The 17517-nt window shown below is 51.4% G+C and overlaps 1 protein-coding gene across 2 annotated transcripts in view; it reads right to left on the bottom strand.

Annotated features, from left to right (window-relative positions):
• Positions 1-848: 848 nt before the first annotated feature.
• The window catches only part of FAM120B (family with sequence similarity 120 member B), a 30737-nt gene continuing 14068 nt past the window's right edge, over positions 849-17517 (bottom strand). For both annotated transcript variants that reach the window (XM_081141594.1, XM_081141593.1), the window contains exons 5-12: positions 14409-14510; positions 13118-13290; positions 10642-10734; positions 9201-9407; positions 7903-8011; positions 6675-6767; positions 5105-5153; positions 849-2628 (exon numbers count right to left, since the gene is read on the bottom strand). In XM_081141594.1, the coding sequence (XP_080997720.1) occupies positions 2616-2628; positions 5105-5153; positions 6675-6767; positions 7903-8011; positions 9201-9407; positions 10642-10734; positions 13118-13290; positions 14409-14510 (839 nt within the window). In that variant the 3' untranslated portion in view covers positions 849-2615. The remainder of the gene's footprint in view (positions 2629-5104; positions 5154-6674; positions 6768-7902; positions 8012-9200; positions 9408-10641; positions 10735-13117; positions 13291-14408; positions 14511-17517) is intronic.

The following is a 17517-nucleotide window of genomic DNA, read 5'->3' as shown; positions in this document are numbered from 1 at the left end:
ACCGGGATTAGGTCATAGTGGAAATAATGACATTAAAGTGAAAGCAGGCACCAAGAAAAATGTGTGACTTTGGAAGCTGTTGGAGGGCGTAGGTCCCCGCAGGACTCACTTCTGTCTGCAGACGAGCAGGGCACTTACCTTCTTTCCTATAGGAAGTCCTTAACGTCACCAGACTGAACCGGACATGGACGAGTAACGCCTCTAATCATCTGGGACCTCGTGTCCACGTGGCTCCACATGGACAGAAAGAAATGGAGGTGTCTGCCAATTGCTGCTGGTCTTCATCCCGCTGGACACAAGTTCGCAGTCAGTTTGTAAAGCAGCTCTTGCTCTCAGCTCTGCTTAATGCTGCACAGAGCCCCCGGAGCACTCAGGGGAGAAGCCGGAAAGAAGGGCAGGCATGAGCTTTCACTGAAGAAACAGACACAGCAGCTTGTTGCAGGTCAGGCCCCAGTGTCCCACCAGCATCAAATAAGATCACACACAGCAGGGCCAAGGGGCACTCTAACTTCTAAGGGCAAATGCAGCTGGGGAGCAGGCCGGGCAGGGGAGGGCACCCTGACCCAGCCCCAAAACGGGACATGAAGGCCCAGCTCTGCCCATGGCGGTGGAAACAAGTGAACACAAACAGACCAGCTGCAAGTCGGAGCTGAAATTTCACCACATGGCAAAGTCACACACACACACGCCCCTGCACAGGCTCTCCTCTGGCGTTTCTTTCCTCTGTGGCAGTCAGGAAACATGGATGACAACTTATTTTCCTTCCTACATTGTGACAGGTGCTGAAAGGGCTTGAAATTTTAAACAAAAAAAGTTCACAGAATGAAACCACGACCATGCCCAAGCTCTCGAGGTGCCGAGACCTGAAGAGAAAGGTGATTTATTAAATCTGGTCCTCGGTGCTTTAAAACATGTGCTTCGCCTGAGATACAAACACTGCCACTGGCCATCCTTGTTTCCTTTATATTTTCAAGGACACAACACATGGAGTCATTCTTTCCGCAAAACCCAAAAGGCAGAGATAAGGCAGAAGTCCCTCCAAAATCAGTCCCTGTAGAAGATGCTCGTGGAGCAGCAGGCAGCGTGCCGGAAGCAGACACCACACGAGGCTCTGCTGGTTCAAGGGGTGCACGCAGTGGGACTCCCGTCTCCATGGGATGACAGGGACGGGAGGATCCCAGGACAGGACTGTGACTGGTGCCCCAGCAGGGTCTCCTTAGCCTCCCTGTCCCGGCACCACCATCATGCCCAGCTCCCCTTAGGTAAGGGCACACTGTGTCCCTTCTGTGGCAGGGGCTGCAGCCAGTGCCTGTGCAAAGGCCTCTCCGCAGCCATGGCCGCCAGCCCACAGAGCCACCAGGGACTGGTAACAACACCGTCTGCTCCACGACTCTGCCCTTGTTTCACCTGCACGATGTCTGGGGCTGAGAGCTGCACTGAAAGCTCTAGGCACGAGGGATCTAATGCATGTCTGACGTATTTACGTAACATCAGAGCAGCAGCAGCAAATTGACAGGAACTGCCACTTTTTCCCTGTCAAGTGTACTCGGGACTCACATTCGGGAAACCTAAACGAAAAAACCCACCAACTGAAGATGACACTGGAGGCGTGAGGCAGGGGGTGGCAGCCCCCAACCTGGCCAGGACCTTGCTGCCAGAGCCCACAGGTAACCTTGCTGATCTCACCTGGTACCAAAGATCCCCAGGTTCTTTTCAGGCCTAGAACATGAGTGATGGGTCCAAAGGAGCAGCAGACGCAGAGCAAGCAGTGCTGCTTTCTCACTGGTGGCACACTGACAGTTATGTTCATGGATGTGCGCCCGACGTGTGCCTGGACCACTGCCACAGCATGGGGGGCCAGGCCCAGTCAGGCCCCCTGCAGAATGAGGCAGGAACACACAGCCCCCGTGGCCCCGGGTGTGGGCTGAGCAAAGCGGCAGCCGTAGACCAGTCGTTTCCACTCACCAGTGGAAAACTCTGACCTCGTGACCAAGGCATTTTTGACAAATTTAAACAAGGAATCCAGCCATAAGAGCCATGTCTACACCAATAACCTTGCCAAAGGCCCTTTATGTCAGGGCTTGGGCACCACTAGGAGGAAACGAGTTGCTGTGGAATCACTTTTTAACCTCAGTGTGATGAGTTCGAGTACCACTGAAAGAGACACATGTGTCCGTGGGCTCCATGTGGCTGCAGGTTTCTCTCCAAGATTCTCAGACCAGGCACTATGACGACAGCCCAGCCCTGGGGGATGGAGGTGCCCCTAGCGCACAGGAGGTCGTCTTTCTTCTCTCCCTGAAACACATCCCCATGGTTTCTCCACATCGACAACCATCCTCATCAAAGACAGGCCCTCAATGGGGTGAAGCTGGGGGATGCTCTGGGGACAGCAGGCTGCTCTCATGAATGGCCTCCTCTGACCACTGTCCATGGGAAGGAGCTGAAACACAGACCAAGCCCAGCTTTACCACACTGGAGCGGGTGGTGTGAGACACATGGCCCTATCATGTGTCCTTAGGTCCGTAAGCAGGCGGGTTGGCTTCATACTCCACACCCAAGTTAAAAGGGTTCTCCTCGCTCTAGCTGTGAGAGGTGGTGACGGTTCCAGCGGAGGGTCAGCTGGACCACCTGGAACACAAGTAATTGATGCTGTCAGTCTGCCCGCACCTGCACCTCCCACTGCCCCTGGAGGACAGCCCCCCCATATGCAGGGGGGCTGAGGAAGCGAGGGGTCTGTCAGCAGCAGCTTCCAGACTGACGTGGTCCAACCTAGGGGTCTGTGTATGTGAGTGTGTGTTTGTGTGTGTGTGTAGGGAGTTGTGTAGGGGTGTGTGTGGTGTGTGTAGCTGTATGTGTGGTGTGTGCAGCTGTATGTGTGGTGTGTGTAGCTCTATGTGGGGTATATGTGAGGGGTGTGTGGAGCTGTATGCGGGGTGTGTGAGGGGGGTGTATGTGTGGTGTGCATGCAGCAGCTGACCTGCGGATCTGAACCAGAGGCTGGAGAACATCTCCTGTGAGCATCTGCTGCCTGACTGGCAAGAGCTGGGGTCCTCACCCCGGGGTCTCCTGCCCCCCAGGTCTCCCTTACAGAATGCAGTGCTGTGGTCATCAGTACCGACCTCCTACTTGCTCAACCCAAGGCCACGTTTCCAGCCATGCTCGCCTGGCCTCCCTCACCAGGCGCTATCAGGCTGACTCGGGGCCTGTGCCCAGTGGAAACACTCCACTGCTCTCTTTCCCTTGTATTTCCCACCAAGTCAATGGCTCTAAAATCTTAACCAATGTCAGTCAGAACCTCGGGTCATTCCAGGGCATTTCTCTAGTTGTCGTTGTGTTCCCCCTCAAGCCCCCCGGGGAGCTGCTGAAGCTCTTCCTCCACCATCTGCTGTGTCGACTCTTCTCTGGGAAGTGGACCCACCCGATGTAAAGAGTGAAGATCCCCGTGCCAGGACCTCCCCAAGCTCACACCACCAGGGGCACAGTCACGCCTGCTAAGTGAACACAAACGTCTCACTGACGACCTAGAACTGAGATGTTACTAAGGAACATGATCACCATGAGGGTTGACTTACAGTCTATGGGATGAGAAACTTATTTCAAAGTTGTACAAATGAGCAATAAGATAAAACTTTTAGAGGCAGCAGTGGTCTCAAATTAGCAGAAATGAAAGGAACAAAATTTAAATGGAAAACATCCCTAAGGGGTAAAAAAGGCAACTCAGCAAAGCTGGGAGATCAGGTTGCGGGTCCTACAAGATGTGTGAAAGCAGTTAGAGCTGCTAATGTCTGCAGAGAGGGGTTGCAGGGAGGGGTGAGGCTACTTCACATGTAAGAAATACAAACGCACTGAAGTATCTGGAGACTGCATCCCTTTTTCGATAAATACCAGATGGGGTTTTAAGACCAGACAGCCCGGAGCTATGCATACCTGAGCTGTGCATCACGGGACTCACCGAGTGCAAGCGTACAAGCTGGGCCAGGACCCTGCTAAGGACTATGTTGCTTGGAGGAGGTCTGCCCCTGGGGGGTGTGAGTGAGCATTTCTAGGGGCTGGGGACTGCGTCCAGGAGTGTGGCCAGAGGAGGCTAGGCCATCACCCCAGCTCCCAGGCTTAGGGGGACACCTGCTGTGAGGGCCTGGCTTTCAGCTCCTAACCACCATCAATATTGCAGAGGTCCTCGGACGTAAAATGTCAATTCCTGGATTACCCAGAAATTCTGTCATGCAGAGGACTGCTCTGAACCTGACTTGTTTTAAGCATTTTCTGAAGCTAAAAGCTCATCAGTGCTCACAGGTGAAGAGCAACAGACGTGCCCCTCCTCAGCCAGATCAGGCTCCTGACACTCAACCGTGCCCTCTCCCTCTCTAGGCCTCCTGTGGCCGCCAGGCGCCTGTGCCAAGACGCAGGCCTGTCTGCACACGTACCGCAGCACACTCTGAGCTGCAGTTGGCAGCAATGAAGTGAAAGGGAGGACACCTCACAGCAGACCATGAGCCACCCTGTGCCCAGACCAAGGCAGAGCCCTCCCCCGACTCAGAGCAACATCTCCACCAGAAGGGGAGGAAAGGGGCTACTTCCTTTTCTGTACAACTCTTCAGAGGACACAGAGAAGACAAAGCCAGAGACGTGACCTGTGATAACGCATGGCTAGGATCTGTAATGAGGACAGACACAGGATGAAGAGCCTGGAGGAACGGGTACGTGACTGTTGGTGGCCATGGATCACCTCTGAAAACTAGCCACCGAAGCTCTTCACACAGGTGTGAGGAAGCAGCCACTGAAGGATGTTTCCCTTTTTATGAAAAGCAAGGTTTAGACCCCAAAGCCCTGCTCTCCTCCCAGGTAGGATGGCCAGTGGGTCTGAGTACTGGGAAGGAGGGAGACACACAGGGCTTCAGTTCAGACTCTTTATCTGTTCTCTCCACAATTTTTCTGGAGAAAAAAGACTTTTCTTGAAACCCAGTTAGCTTAGGTGCCTGTCAGAAGATCTAACATCTGAGTTATATTAAACTTTGGCACTTGACGTGAAAGTTTATGGTATAAAGACCTGTTTTACTTCAATCTTTGGAGAAACTGACTTATTCTGATGTAGGTGGTGACTTACCCGGAAGACGAGTACCTTCTCCACGGGTCAGGATCATGCTGTCTGTTTCCTGCACCAAACAGATAGGAAACCACAACCAAGAATGAAATTATCTAAAATCCACACAGAAGAAACTGCATGCCTCTACGCAAGCACAATGGATTCCAAGGCAGTGGGGAGCAATGAGCTGGGAGGCAGCACTGAGTAGGAGCGTGTCAGAATGGCTTCTAACTCCAGCTCCCGCTGCCATCTGCACTCGACCTAGACAGCGGAGCTGCCAAGGGTGCTCCGGATGGGGCTTCCCAGGCAGAGGGCCTACAGGGGACATCCTGCCAAGTATGAGAGCAGCAGCAGCGGCGCAGGGCTTTCTACTGCTGAGCCCAGGGTTCCCAGTCTAGCCTGGTGCAGCTGGCCACCCTATGCCACCCCCTGAACAGGGCCACCATACAAGTAAAAAAGGTGATCGGTTCCCACATTCAACAAATAATGTTTTCCCCACAAAACCTGTCATGCTTCTGCCTGGTGATGATGCCCACCTTCCAGGCGGTGGGGTATTTGCTGCTCACACCTCTCCCAAGTGTGAGGCTCCCGGGGCCCTGGACCACCCTTGTTATCACAGGTGATCAGAGGCAGTTTTACAGCAGCCCAGCCTCCCACAGAATCACCCTAGAGAAGTGAAAATCTAAGAAATCACAGGCCAGTTGGTAGGTACTGACTATGGAATTTCACCCCTCACTCTCAGCAAGGGAGACATTAAAATGTCCTCCTGTTAGCAGCCAGGGAGCAAACTGAAGCTCTGATGTGCACGGAGGCCTCTCTGGGTCCAGCAGAGTGCTTCCCAGGAAGGAAGAGCCAGAGGGGAGGCGTCCCAGATACAGGCCCTGCCCTGGGACTTCCCAACCTTGTGGCCAAAGGTAGACAAAACCCAGCAAAAACTGTTGGCCAAGTACAGATGGCATAATTCCATCATGGGGATCAAAACTAAAACAGGGTTGCGGACCTGAAAAACAGGTTCCAAGGCTTCCATGGGCCTTTGTTCTGTCCACCAAGGGGCCTGAGACTGCGCTGGACTGGGTCAGAGAACTAGCCACCAGAATTCACAGAGCCTGCTGGCCTCATGCTACAGTTCTGATTCCACAACCAGCAAACACTAGAGTTTCAAGCAGGACTCAGTCTATACAGTGGGGCCTGGCCGGTGTGGCTCAGTGGTTGAGTGTCGATCTACAAACCAGGTTTCTCTCTCTCTCTCCCTTCCCCTCTCTCTAAAATATATTAAATATATATATATACATATATACACACACACACATATATATGCGTATATATATATATATATTTTTTTTTCCTTTTTTTAAAAGTCTATACAGTTTGGCTCACATATATTTTTAAAGTCTATACAGTTTGGCTCTCCAAAGTGTAAGGAATAAGTTTAAGCATGGACAAAATCTGTCTCTACTTCACTGAGCAATGAACTTAGAGATGCCAGTGCACTTGCCTGTTTGTTCACTAGTAAAACACAACCTGTGTCTAAAGCAGGCAGAGCCCACAGCAGAGTCAGTGCTGACAGAGCACATGCAGCCACGCCTCTTACCTGGGCCTTGGGCTCTCCAGTGTGGTCCTGGGCCCGACCTGCTGTGCCCGAAGCTCGTCCTGTGGGAGCTGGATCCCTGTCTTCCCCACCTCCCTGTGGGGACACGTGTGAGCATGTTAGCAAGCTGCCGGATGCCTAACTCCACTAACAGGTCATGCAAGGACTGCAGCAAGGGTCAGCGGCATTCAAACCCTGGCACCTGGGAGAGCTGGACATGTCCCGGTAACATTAAGGCTCCCAGAATGATATTTGTAAGGCTGAGGCCAAGCAGAAGTAAGGACAGCCTGGTGGGGAGAAAGTTCGGGTGGGTTCTCTTATTTCACCAAGAAAGAAAAAGGGGCAGCTACAGCTACAGGCATGGATTCTAATCAAATGAGGCCATGAAATAATTAACATAATCTCAATGACAAGCTAATAAATAAGACGTCCAGTGTCACTGGTAGACACAGGAACATCCAGACAATAAGATACACTCTTCCATCTATCAAATCAGTTACAACTTTCCAGAGCTGTGAAGGGGCCACAAGACAGAATCTCCATCACCGCTGGCAGAGGTGTAAAGTGAAAGCATTTTAGGAAACAAATTGGCAACATTTATCCAAAATTCTATAACATTTTGACCTGTAATTCTGTAAACTCTTGTGCTCTGTTCTAAGGAAATGACACACATACGAGCAATATGCACAATGAGGAAAATGGGAGAAACTTGGAGCTCCAGGTGGGGGACCCCAAGTAGACAGGGTGCCCATGGGGCAGGAGCCAGCATGTCAGCTGTTTTACTATCATGACCACTCACGCTGTTAGTTAAGTGCTGCCCAGAACACCGGGTACAGAACCGCTCAAGGAATAACCAGCAAGCAAAGCACAAAAAAGACTGCAAAATGCACTGTCCGTGCACAGCTGTCTTTAGGAGACAGAATGAAAAGTTTTATTTCCCGTTTCATCACTTCCTCTGTACTCTGATTTTTTTGAACATACGTTTATTCTGAGAGAAAAAACAATGTCTGTCAAACACACATCACCCACAGCACCTATGCCTCAGGGGCCCCGGCGAGAGGCTCTGGAGCCAGAGTGGCTCTTAATTGTGAATTCACTAAGGAACCTTCTGAAGAACTTTTTCCTAAAAGAACCAAAATTTAAACGGGTGAGTGACAACCGAGTGTTTCAGTTTTGTTTTTTAAGTGATGCCATCAGCCTCTGGACTTCTTTCCCGAGACTCTGGACCCACCTGAGTGGTGCGGCTGCCAGAGCTGCCGGCTGACGATGCGCCGGTCCTCCCTCAGGCAGGCCTTGCACACAATGGCCTTCAGCTGGTGGAACCTGGTGACCCGGGACCTCTGCAAAAAGACCAGCGTCAAACATGGTGGGTGCTCGGGGACAGTGCAGGGACGGTCCCCTGGGGATCTGTAACCTGCCTGGCCCTCCTGAGTCCCCAGACAGTAACACTAACAGGTCAGACAGTCACTTCTAAAACACCTGGGTCACCACCAAGAATCTGACCTAAAACTCTGCCTGCAGATATGGTGTAATCTCACATGTGGGAGTGGAGGCAAGGAAGAAACACTTGGCCTCCTAACCCCACTTCACCAAGCATCCTGTCCCGCCTGCCTGTTCTAAATCGAGTGCGTGAACTCAGTCACTGTGCACGTGGCTGAGACGCCAGTCAGAAAGGAGAGACGCATGATCCACGATTCGCAGTGTTCGCTCCTCATCCTCTGTGGGGTAACCACCCAGTAGGAGCCATGTCCCCTCACTGTCCTGCTCTTATCTGCACATAATTCTGGCGGTGTCTAAATTCTGAACTTAAATTCCCGTGACATCCTGTTGAGAGAAACGAGTATGACACAAGCATAAAACGTCTCTCGGACATGGGAGCTCAGAGCCTCCCCAACAAGCCATCGAGCCCCTGCACACAGTGGGCAGCAAATGCACTCCAGTGAGCTTCTCCAAGGCCTTGCCTGGAAATCTCCCCACGTAGCAACTGTACTTACGAAGCCAGACAGCAGCCAATGTCCCCAACTAAACTGTCAGCATTTGGGGAATATTTTCAAGTAATAAACTGTCACTGCTCCTGCTGAATTAGTCTGACATCGGCAGAGCCACCTCTGCAGGAAACATCTGTACTTAATTCAAAAAGGCGGAAGGAGCAAAAGCACCTGAAAATTAAGCACATCAGACTGGACAGGACGCTGTTGGCTCTCCCTCCACAGACATCTGGGTCTTGAGCCCGGGAAGTGTTCTGGCAAAAGCTAGCAGCTCTGCTGGCCCTGCAGCCTTGGGCCTGGGCGCAGATCTCTGGCTCCTGAACAACACTGTCAGCGTGCGTTTCTGTGTGAGCTGTCAGAACCTAGGCACCTCTGGGTGCTTCTGCAGCACGTCTGTCTCCACAGTAAAGTGGTGTGAGGGACACAGCTCTTCTGACCTTTCTGACATTCAGCCCAGGACTCGGAGTTCCCATGACCCACTGATTGAAACCTGTTCACTGTCCAGAACATGAACTCGTGTGTGAACCACACATGAACTCACATTTTGCTCCACAAGGGCCTCCACACTGTATCCCTTCTCAGACTGCAGGTACTTCTCATGGAAAAGCTTCCCATCAAAGATGTTCCAGGGCATGAAATCGCTCATCCTCCAGGGGCAGCCACATGCGCTATTAACCAGCAACAGCATGGTCAGGCCGCGGACCAGGAGGGAGCCCAGCTGCACGGCTCTGGGGTCGATGTGATCGAGCTGTGGAGACCAGACACAGAAGGTGAAGAGCACTCCACATTGTGGGGACAGACACCTGAGCCTCTGCACCAGCCGGCTCAGTCCAAAACAGACACTCGCAATGACCACAGCCACTCCAGGGACTGAGGTGTGGAGGCAGGTGACCTGGGGAGAGACTGCTCCCCTGCCATCACATGCCAGACCTTCCGCCCAGGCTGCTCTGCTCACAGACACTGAGCTGCAGACCGGAGCAGGCCCTCCCCAGCAAGGCTGAGCCCTTGGGCAGGCTCTGAGGTACACTGTGCTCTGAAAACTTCCTTTAAAAAGGAGCTAGGATCATCATCTTAGGTACCGATGGACTCACTGTGCTAGGAAAATGGCATTCCATTGTTCTAATTTCCAAACTGTCCTAAAACCGAGACCTGCTGGTGTCCTTTGAAGCCTGTTCAACATAAAGCTCTCTCCCTGCTTGAAACAGTGAGGATGTGCTGTGCCAAGCACAGGGTGAGCTCAAGGAAAGGTGACATGGTCACCCCACCAAGGTCATCTGACAGAGCCTGACAGGCACAGAGCACAGACACGTGCACATCACTAAGTGCCAATGAAGGGGGAAAGATCACTATTTTAAACCGGAAAGTTGGCTCTTGAAAAACAACTGACACTAAATGATAGACAGTATTTGTTCTTAGAGATCAGAGTGTCGGCAATTATTTTAGTGACCAGGAATCGAACCACGGTCAGGGCCCAGGCCCAGGTTATGGGCCCAATCCCATGTGGGACATGCAGGAGGCAGCCAATCAACGATTCTCATCATTAATGTTTCTCTCTCTCTCCCTTCCTCTCTCTGAAATTAAAAAATATATATATTTGAATAAATAAAGTCAGCAAGGGCTACAAGAGATCCACCAATGTTCTTGGGTGTCTAGAACATCGAGACAGTAATTACAGGTTTCTCAGAACTGTCACATGGACATGCCAGTCAGCATGCTGCTGCTGCTGCTCAGAGACTTGGGCTACCGTCCGCACCGGCTCCTTCTACAGCTTTGCCGACCTGGCAGTGCTCTGGGTGAGACTGAGAGATGAAGCTACATCACTGCACAATGGAAAAAACAAAACTAAAAAACAATTGCCGACACTCTGATCTCTAAGAACAAATACTGTCTATCATTTAGTGTCAGTTGTTTTTCAAGAGCAGAGGGACGGCCTCGGTCAAGCCAGGGGTCCCTAGAACTGTGACAGTAAATGGTGCCAATACCTGCAAGTCCACAAGCTGCACAGCCGACTTTCCTTGGAGGCACAAGGCCTGAGCAATAAAAGCATGCAGGTCCTCCAGGCACAGGGTGTCCACCTGGAAGGGAGACGGAAAGCCCAGTGTTGGCACCTCTCAGCATGGTAACGACAACTAGGTACAGGGAAACACACAGTGTTCAGATTTCAAGCAGAGACACAGGTGGAGGTGAGCAGGGCCTCTTCTCCCACAGCCCAGGCCACACTGGACAGAGGAGCCTGGTGACTCTCTAGCAGGGCAGAAAGTTCTGGAAGGCTGAGAGGAGTCATGAGCTATGACCAAGTCCGAGTCTTGGAGGATAGAGGTGATCATTTTGGCACAAATTTCTGAGCTGGCAGTCCAGGGGTTTTCAGACAGCCCTACATCTGGCCTGAGTGACCAGGGCTGGGATAAGAACCCACCCTCACCAGGCCCAGGCAAAGCTTGTACCCCTGAATCCCATTTTAAAGGAAACCAGGATCCCCAAAGTATGAGTCCTCGCCAATCCTCTGTGGAATGAAAAGATCTAATGAGGGTGAGAGGGAGAAATCAGGAGAGGCAGAGACACGGAGGAGCAAGGGGGGGGGGGGGGTGTACCTAAGAGCTGGGAGGACAGGGCCAGGTGGCGAAACGGACGCAGACTCTACAGGCCTCCTCCTTGCAGGACCAGGGGGTGGCGACTTCGCCTGTGCCCACCAGCCGAGTGATCCGTCATCAGGAGGACCCGGAGCTCTCCTTACAGGAAGCGCACCCTATGGGAGCCCAGGCTTGGGAGACCATGCTGCTGAGATCTGAGTATCTAAACTGACCGACCCATCACATCTATTCCGTTCTTATTCCAAAGTAGTTGTCTTCCTCATGACGAAGATGACAGAAGTAGGTCCGAGCAGGGAAGGTCTCTCTTTAAACCCACAAACTCCACCTCTCTGCGGCCAGACTGAGGTCTGCGGGCTCATGACGCCAACCCTGCAGCAGCAGCTTTTGGAGGCTGGTTTTAGAACAGTGACCTGGGAACAGAACTGCTGTTGCCTGCCAGGCTCCTCGCAGCTCACCCTTCTGGGACCACCTTCACAGCGCACATCCAAAATGGGACTCTTAGTAACACCAGAATCTTAGAATTTCACGATGGGATTCATTCTTAGAATATTTGTTCTGCTGTAGATTATTTTAAGTGTGCACTTTCTGTGAGGTAAAGGTGCCCTCCCAGACGCTTTTCCCAGAGCTGGGACCAGTTTGTGCAGGTTTTTACGTTGCACGGAAGGCACTTTTATATAAATCACACACAAGAGCATCGAGCTCAGGCACAGCTGTGGAGGTGCCATAATTCTACAGTGCACCCACCTATCTGACTAAGCAAGGCGATGATTACTGTGTGACAGGACATCCCTAATCCAAGGAAACCACTGCTGTGTCCCTTTGTTCTTTTTAGTTATAAAAAGTTCCAATGAATGTGTCCCTTAGGGTCAAGCCAGCACTGAGTCTACCTCACGCTGACTTTCCCTAGATATTTTTATTGAAAAGATGATTATTAGTGGAAAAAAGGTAAAAGTGGAAAATCCCCCCAATGCTTGTACACAGGGGAAGCAACTGTCCTGCAATCGGACCTCCTCTGCTGTGGGTGGATTTTCATAACTGTCACCTGCACAGCTGACTGCTGGCATGTGAGCAGAGCTGTGCTGAGTGACAGTGAGAGGACTCCACAGCCCATCTGCGCAGCTGAAAAAACTCAGGGTGCGTGTCTGGTAGTGCTAACACCCGGTACATCTGCTGCAGGTTAGTATCAGGGACCCAGTGCTGTGCCCCTGGCGTGTGGCCTGGGCCTGGGTGCGGTAGGCTGAGGATGTCAGTGAGGACGAACAGGAGCCACAGACACCTCACCTGCCCTCCCACACAGCTCTTCTGTGTCTCTGTCCTACAGTTGTCCAGTAACCCCAGGAAGCAGCTACCACCTCGTTCTCAGCTTAGAACACAAAGTGCTGTACACACCCGTGAGGGGCCCCGATGAACGTGACTTAGGGAAGCTCAAGTAACTTTCCCAGCAGTGCAAACCTGCGGAGGGAAAGCTGGGACTGCAGCCAGGTCAGGTTTAGTGCAGAGGTGGACCCACCTATCCCCCAAACCCCAGAACAGGAAGGACCCCCCAGCAGTGACACGACAGATGGGAAATCCATCGTCCTGCAGCTATGGAAGCAAATCCAAAGTGCAAGCAGGGCTTCCCGAGCCTGTTGCACTGACGTGCCTCATGCACCTCTAAGTCCGATGGCAGACCAGGCTCCTCAGATGTGACAACACAGAACGATCCTTTAGTGTCAGGGCTCTGCAAAGAGCTAGTGCTCAGGGACCAGGCAGTGGACAGATGTGACGCAGCAACCGGCCCCAGGCTGCACCCAGAGCACGCACCTCGTGCGGGACGAAGGCTGGAAGCAGGAGCAACGCAGCAACTACAGCAAGGAGCCCAGGTTACCTGCACAAACAGGTAGATGAGGAGGCAGCACAGTGCTTGAAAGGGGCTCTCCACGGCCTGCAGGTCCTCCCGCGAGGAGGAGAGGTCGAAGCAGGCGAGGAGCGCATCCATCCTCCGCACTTGGGTTCCGGGCTCCTGGTCCAGCCACAGCAGTTTCAGACTAGGTGCTCCCCCTGGATGAAAAAGTCCACGAAGTCCACTAAGGTTATTCTTGCACCAGCAAGTTACAACATGCTTCTTCTAGAAAGACAATGAGAGAACCAAGGACATGAGCCTCTTCCCCGCTGACACCTCTGGGTTTTAAGGCTCAGAGGGACCAGAAAGCAAATGTCTGCAGAGCTCTGGGTTGTAGGCTGTGTCCATGCACTGCACAGAAAACACCGTGCCTCTGTGCTCTGAGGGAACGGGGCTCTTCCTCCCTGCACTGTGCCCTGTGTCGTTAGGGATGCTTTCAGTGTATGTTTCCCAGGCAGCTACCCCCAGGTGGAAGCGAGGCCACAGCCACCTTAGGTGCTGGGTTGAGATACCAGCTCACCCTGTCCCTGTCCCCGACCCTGCACGGCAGCCTCCAAACTCCAGAGAGCAGCAGGACTGAAGCTGGGTGGTCCTGGTTCTGCTGCCATGGGGCCAAGAGATGTGCACTGGCTCCCGTGGACCCCACACTTCACAAGGGAAATCCCTAATGTAACTTTTAGCGTTTTATTTTTGTCTGTCATACATGCATTTACATTACTTAAACCAAAGAAAAGAACAACCCCTTGCTCATTTACTTAAATCACAGCAAATGGCCAGTGTGTGGACGAAGACACAGCACAGAGGTGCAGGCCACTCACAGGAAGAGCAGCCTCGCTTCAGCTCACTTGTAGGGAGCGTGCTTTTCCTTCCCTCTCCTCATCCATTTTAACCTCTTGTGAAAAGAAAACTTATTTTTCCAGTTAAAACAACTTTCCATTCACCAAATAAGGTTCCGTGGTGGGAGGAAGAGCCAATTCCAGCAGAAGAGCAAGACCTCACTCTGTGAATTCAGGGCCAGGCCCCGGGGTCAGTAGCAATGGGCGCCGACCTCGCCATCTGAGACCCATGAGTGAGCGGGACCCAGCAGCAGACTGGCCATGCAAGTCTGCGTGCGGCCTCCCTCTGTCGTGGGGATGGAGGCCTTCTCTGGGGCCCAGCTGAACTGGAAACAAGTGCAGGTGTAGTTCTGGGAATACATTTCCACATGAACCCGTGACTACACTCCTACCGCATGGTGAACAGGTTAGTAATCTGCTTAAACAAGGGCTGTCTGTACCTGGGATGTTCATCGGCAGAGGCCTGACGAGGTCTGGGTGCTTCAGCGGGTTCCCAGAGTACACAAACCACTCCTGGACAGGTGGGCAGCTGCCAGCGCCATCTGAGTAAAGACAGCTGGGTCAGCAAAGGTGCGCGAGGGCTGTTCGTCCCCAGACCCAACTCTGCCAGGGACCCATTCCAAGCCGGGGCAGCGGCTCCTCCACTCTGGAGCCAGATGCCTCCCCACTCTCCAGGCAGCCTACACTCCCCTCCACAGTCTGCTACAAAGGCAGGTAAAGAGCACCAGACCGGGTCTGTGGGTCCTGCCATCCACCCTTCACAAGTCACGGGCAACAGGGACAGGTAAGGTAACAGACCTCTGTCACAGAGGGCACAGGCCAGTGCACCGAGGCTAGAGAGGGTCAACGCTTACACAGAGTAAGTCTGGCAGCACCATCATGTCCGCACCCAAACCTAGACATTCAGATTCCCCTCCTCAGATGGCGCCAGCTTCCGCCCTTCCAAAACCCAGAGCCAGATGCAAAGTGTTGCCTGAGATCTCCTTCAAATAACAATAAACCGTTTCCCTGGAAAACCCTAGAGCTTGCCCGTTCACTTCAGAGGCTTTAATAGGCCATCACTTTGAAATTATAGCAGAAATGTTGCAGCAATTTGATTTGTCTGAACCAAGATAAAATAATCTTAATGCCTATATATTGAGAAAAAGAAAGAGGCAACAGAGCCTGGCAATTCCAGGAGAAAAGGCTGGTTTTCTCACTGGAACTCTTTTTTTTTTTTTCTTAAAATATATCTTTATTGATTTCAGAGAAAGGAAAGGAGAAGGAGAGAAAGAGAGAAACATCAATGATAAGAGAGTCATTGATCGAGCCCGCAACCCAGGTGTGTGCCCTGACTGGGAATCAAACCCCGATTGCCTGGATCCTAGGTCGGATGCTCAACGGCTGAGCCACGCCCAGCAGGGCTGGAACCTTTGATTAGCTGGGCTGAGTTCAAAGAGTGAAACAAAGCCTGGAGGAGAAGCTCTTTGCTAGGGTTACTCTCCCTCATGCTGTAATGTCACCCATGGAGATGGAAGAATGGCCCAAATCTGCTCCTGTCATTCCCACCGGACAGGCACACGATGCCACTCCTCTCCCAATCTGGGTGTGTGGGCAGGGGCAGGAGTGTACGGGCCAGAAGAGAGCAAGAAGCGATGTGGACTTTAGCCTCTCGATTACTGGGATTTTCAAGTTTGTAACAATCCTCTAGGATTTTAATTTTTTTTTTTTTAATATCTTTATTGATTTCAGAGAGAGGAAAGGAGAGGGAGAGAGAGACAGAAACATCAATGATGAGAGAGGCATTGATCGAGCCCACAACCTGGGCATGTGCCCTGACGGAATCGAACCCTGATCGCCTGGATCCTAGGTCGACGCTCAACCGCTGAGCCACGCCCAGCTGGGCATTCCTCTAGGATTTTAAAAAACATATTTATCATGCGAGGTACCAGCTCACACCTGTCAGAACGGCTGCCATCAACAAATCGACAAACGACTCGTGCTGGCGAGGGTGTGGAGAAAGGGGAGCCCTAGTGCACTGCTGGTGGGAATACAGATGGGTGCAGCCACTGTGGAAAACAGTGTGGAGTTTCCTCAAAAAATTAAAAATGGAGCTTCCATTTGACCCAGTGATCCCACTTCTGGGAATATATTCTAAGAATCCTGAAACACTAATGAGAAAGAATATATGCACCCCTATGTTCACAGCAGCACAGTTTACAATAGCTAAGATCTAGAAACAGCCCAAGTGCCCATCAGGAGATGAGTAGATAAAAAAGCTGTGGTACATCTACACCATGGAAAGAAGGATCCCTTACCCTTTGACACAACATGGAGGGACCTGGAGAGTATTATCAGGGATGGGGAACATCTGGCCTAGAGGCCTTATAGGACTGTGAAACCACTTTATCTGGCCCTGCCAAGGCAACTGTAGGCAGGACTCAAAATTCAATAAATTTAGGAGTTCTCATAGCTAATTTTTAAGTTGATAATTTTGTATGGCCCTCAAATGATGTTATAAATATACAAACGGCCCTTAGCAGAAAAAAGGTTCCTCACCCCTATGCTAAGTGAAATAAGCCAAAGAAAGACGAGCATCGCATGGCCTCACTTACACATGGAAGGCAGGCTCACTGAACTGGAACACAGAGCAACAGGAGCTACCCAAGCTGAAGCTCAGAGAGAAAGAGGCTTAACAACCAGCCGGGGTACCCAAGGGCACTATGAGGGGTAAACTATACATGTACTTGATCGAAGGCCCAGAAGGAGAGGTTAGAGAGACAAAGACAGAAAAAAGTATTTGATAAAGTAACACTCAATTTTTCCCCAAACTTGACAGGAAATATAAACTCACAGATCCAAGAAGTTCAGGAATCTCATGTGCAATAAACACAGAGAAAGCCACTCTGACACTCAACTTAAACTGCTGGAAACTGTGGTGAACAGAAAAGCCTTATAGATGGTTGGAGGAAAACACCCTCGTGACACACGGGGGACCACAGTAAGAAGGGCCACTGCCACCTAATGAGAAACAATACAAGCTGGATATCCCATGACATGTTTAAAGCGCTAAACAAAAAATTACCTAGAATTCTATATCCAGCAACATTATAATTCTGAAGTAAAGGTATCTGCAGGAACACAACTCAGAGAAATACGATGAGCACCACAAGAAATGTAAAAGCAAGTTCTTTCCTGGAGAAAGAGAATCCTAAAGGAAACTTGGATGTACACAAATAAATTAAGAAACCAAAAATGCTGCCCTGAATGTAGATGACTTTTTCTCATTCATTAATTCCCTTAAACGACAAGTGGCTGCTTAAAGTAAGAGCTGGGAGGTATAGCCCATGAGCCAAATCTGGCCTGTTTGTTTTCACAGTCTGAAAGCTAGCAATGCTTTTCACATTATTTTAAATGACTGAAAATTAGCAAAAGACTACTCTGCGACACAGGAAGATCACCCAGAATTCAGATTCTGTGACACGGGAAACCAGACAAAGCCTCGCTGGACGCAGCCACGCTCTGCCGCTGGCCCACTGTCTGTGGCTACTCTCACAACAGCAGCCGGGC

This window comes from Miniopterus schreibersii (assembly GCF_964146895.1).
Source record: "Miniopterus schreibersii genome assembly, chromosome: 6".
In the NCBI taxonomy this organism is placed as follows: Eukaryota; Metazoa; Chordata; class Mammalia; order Chiroptera; family Miniopteridae; genus Miniopterus; species Miniopterus schreibersii.
Note: the sequence above shows the minus strand (reverse complement) of the source record. Positions and strands in the feature narration are given on the sequence as shown.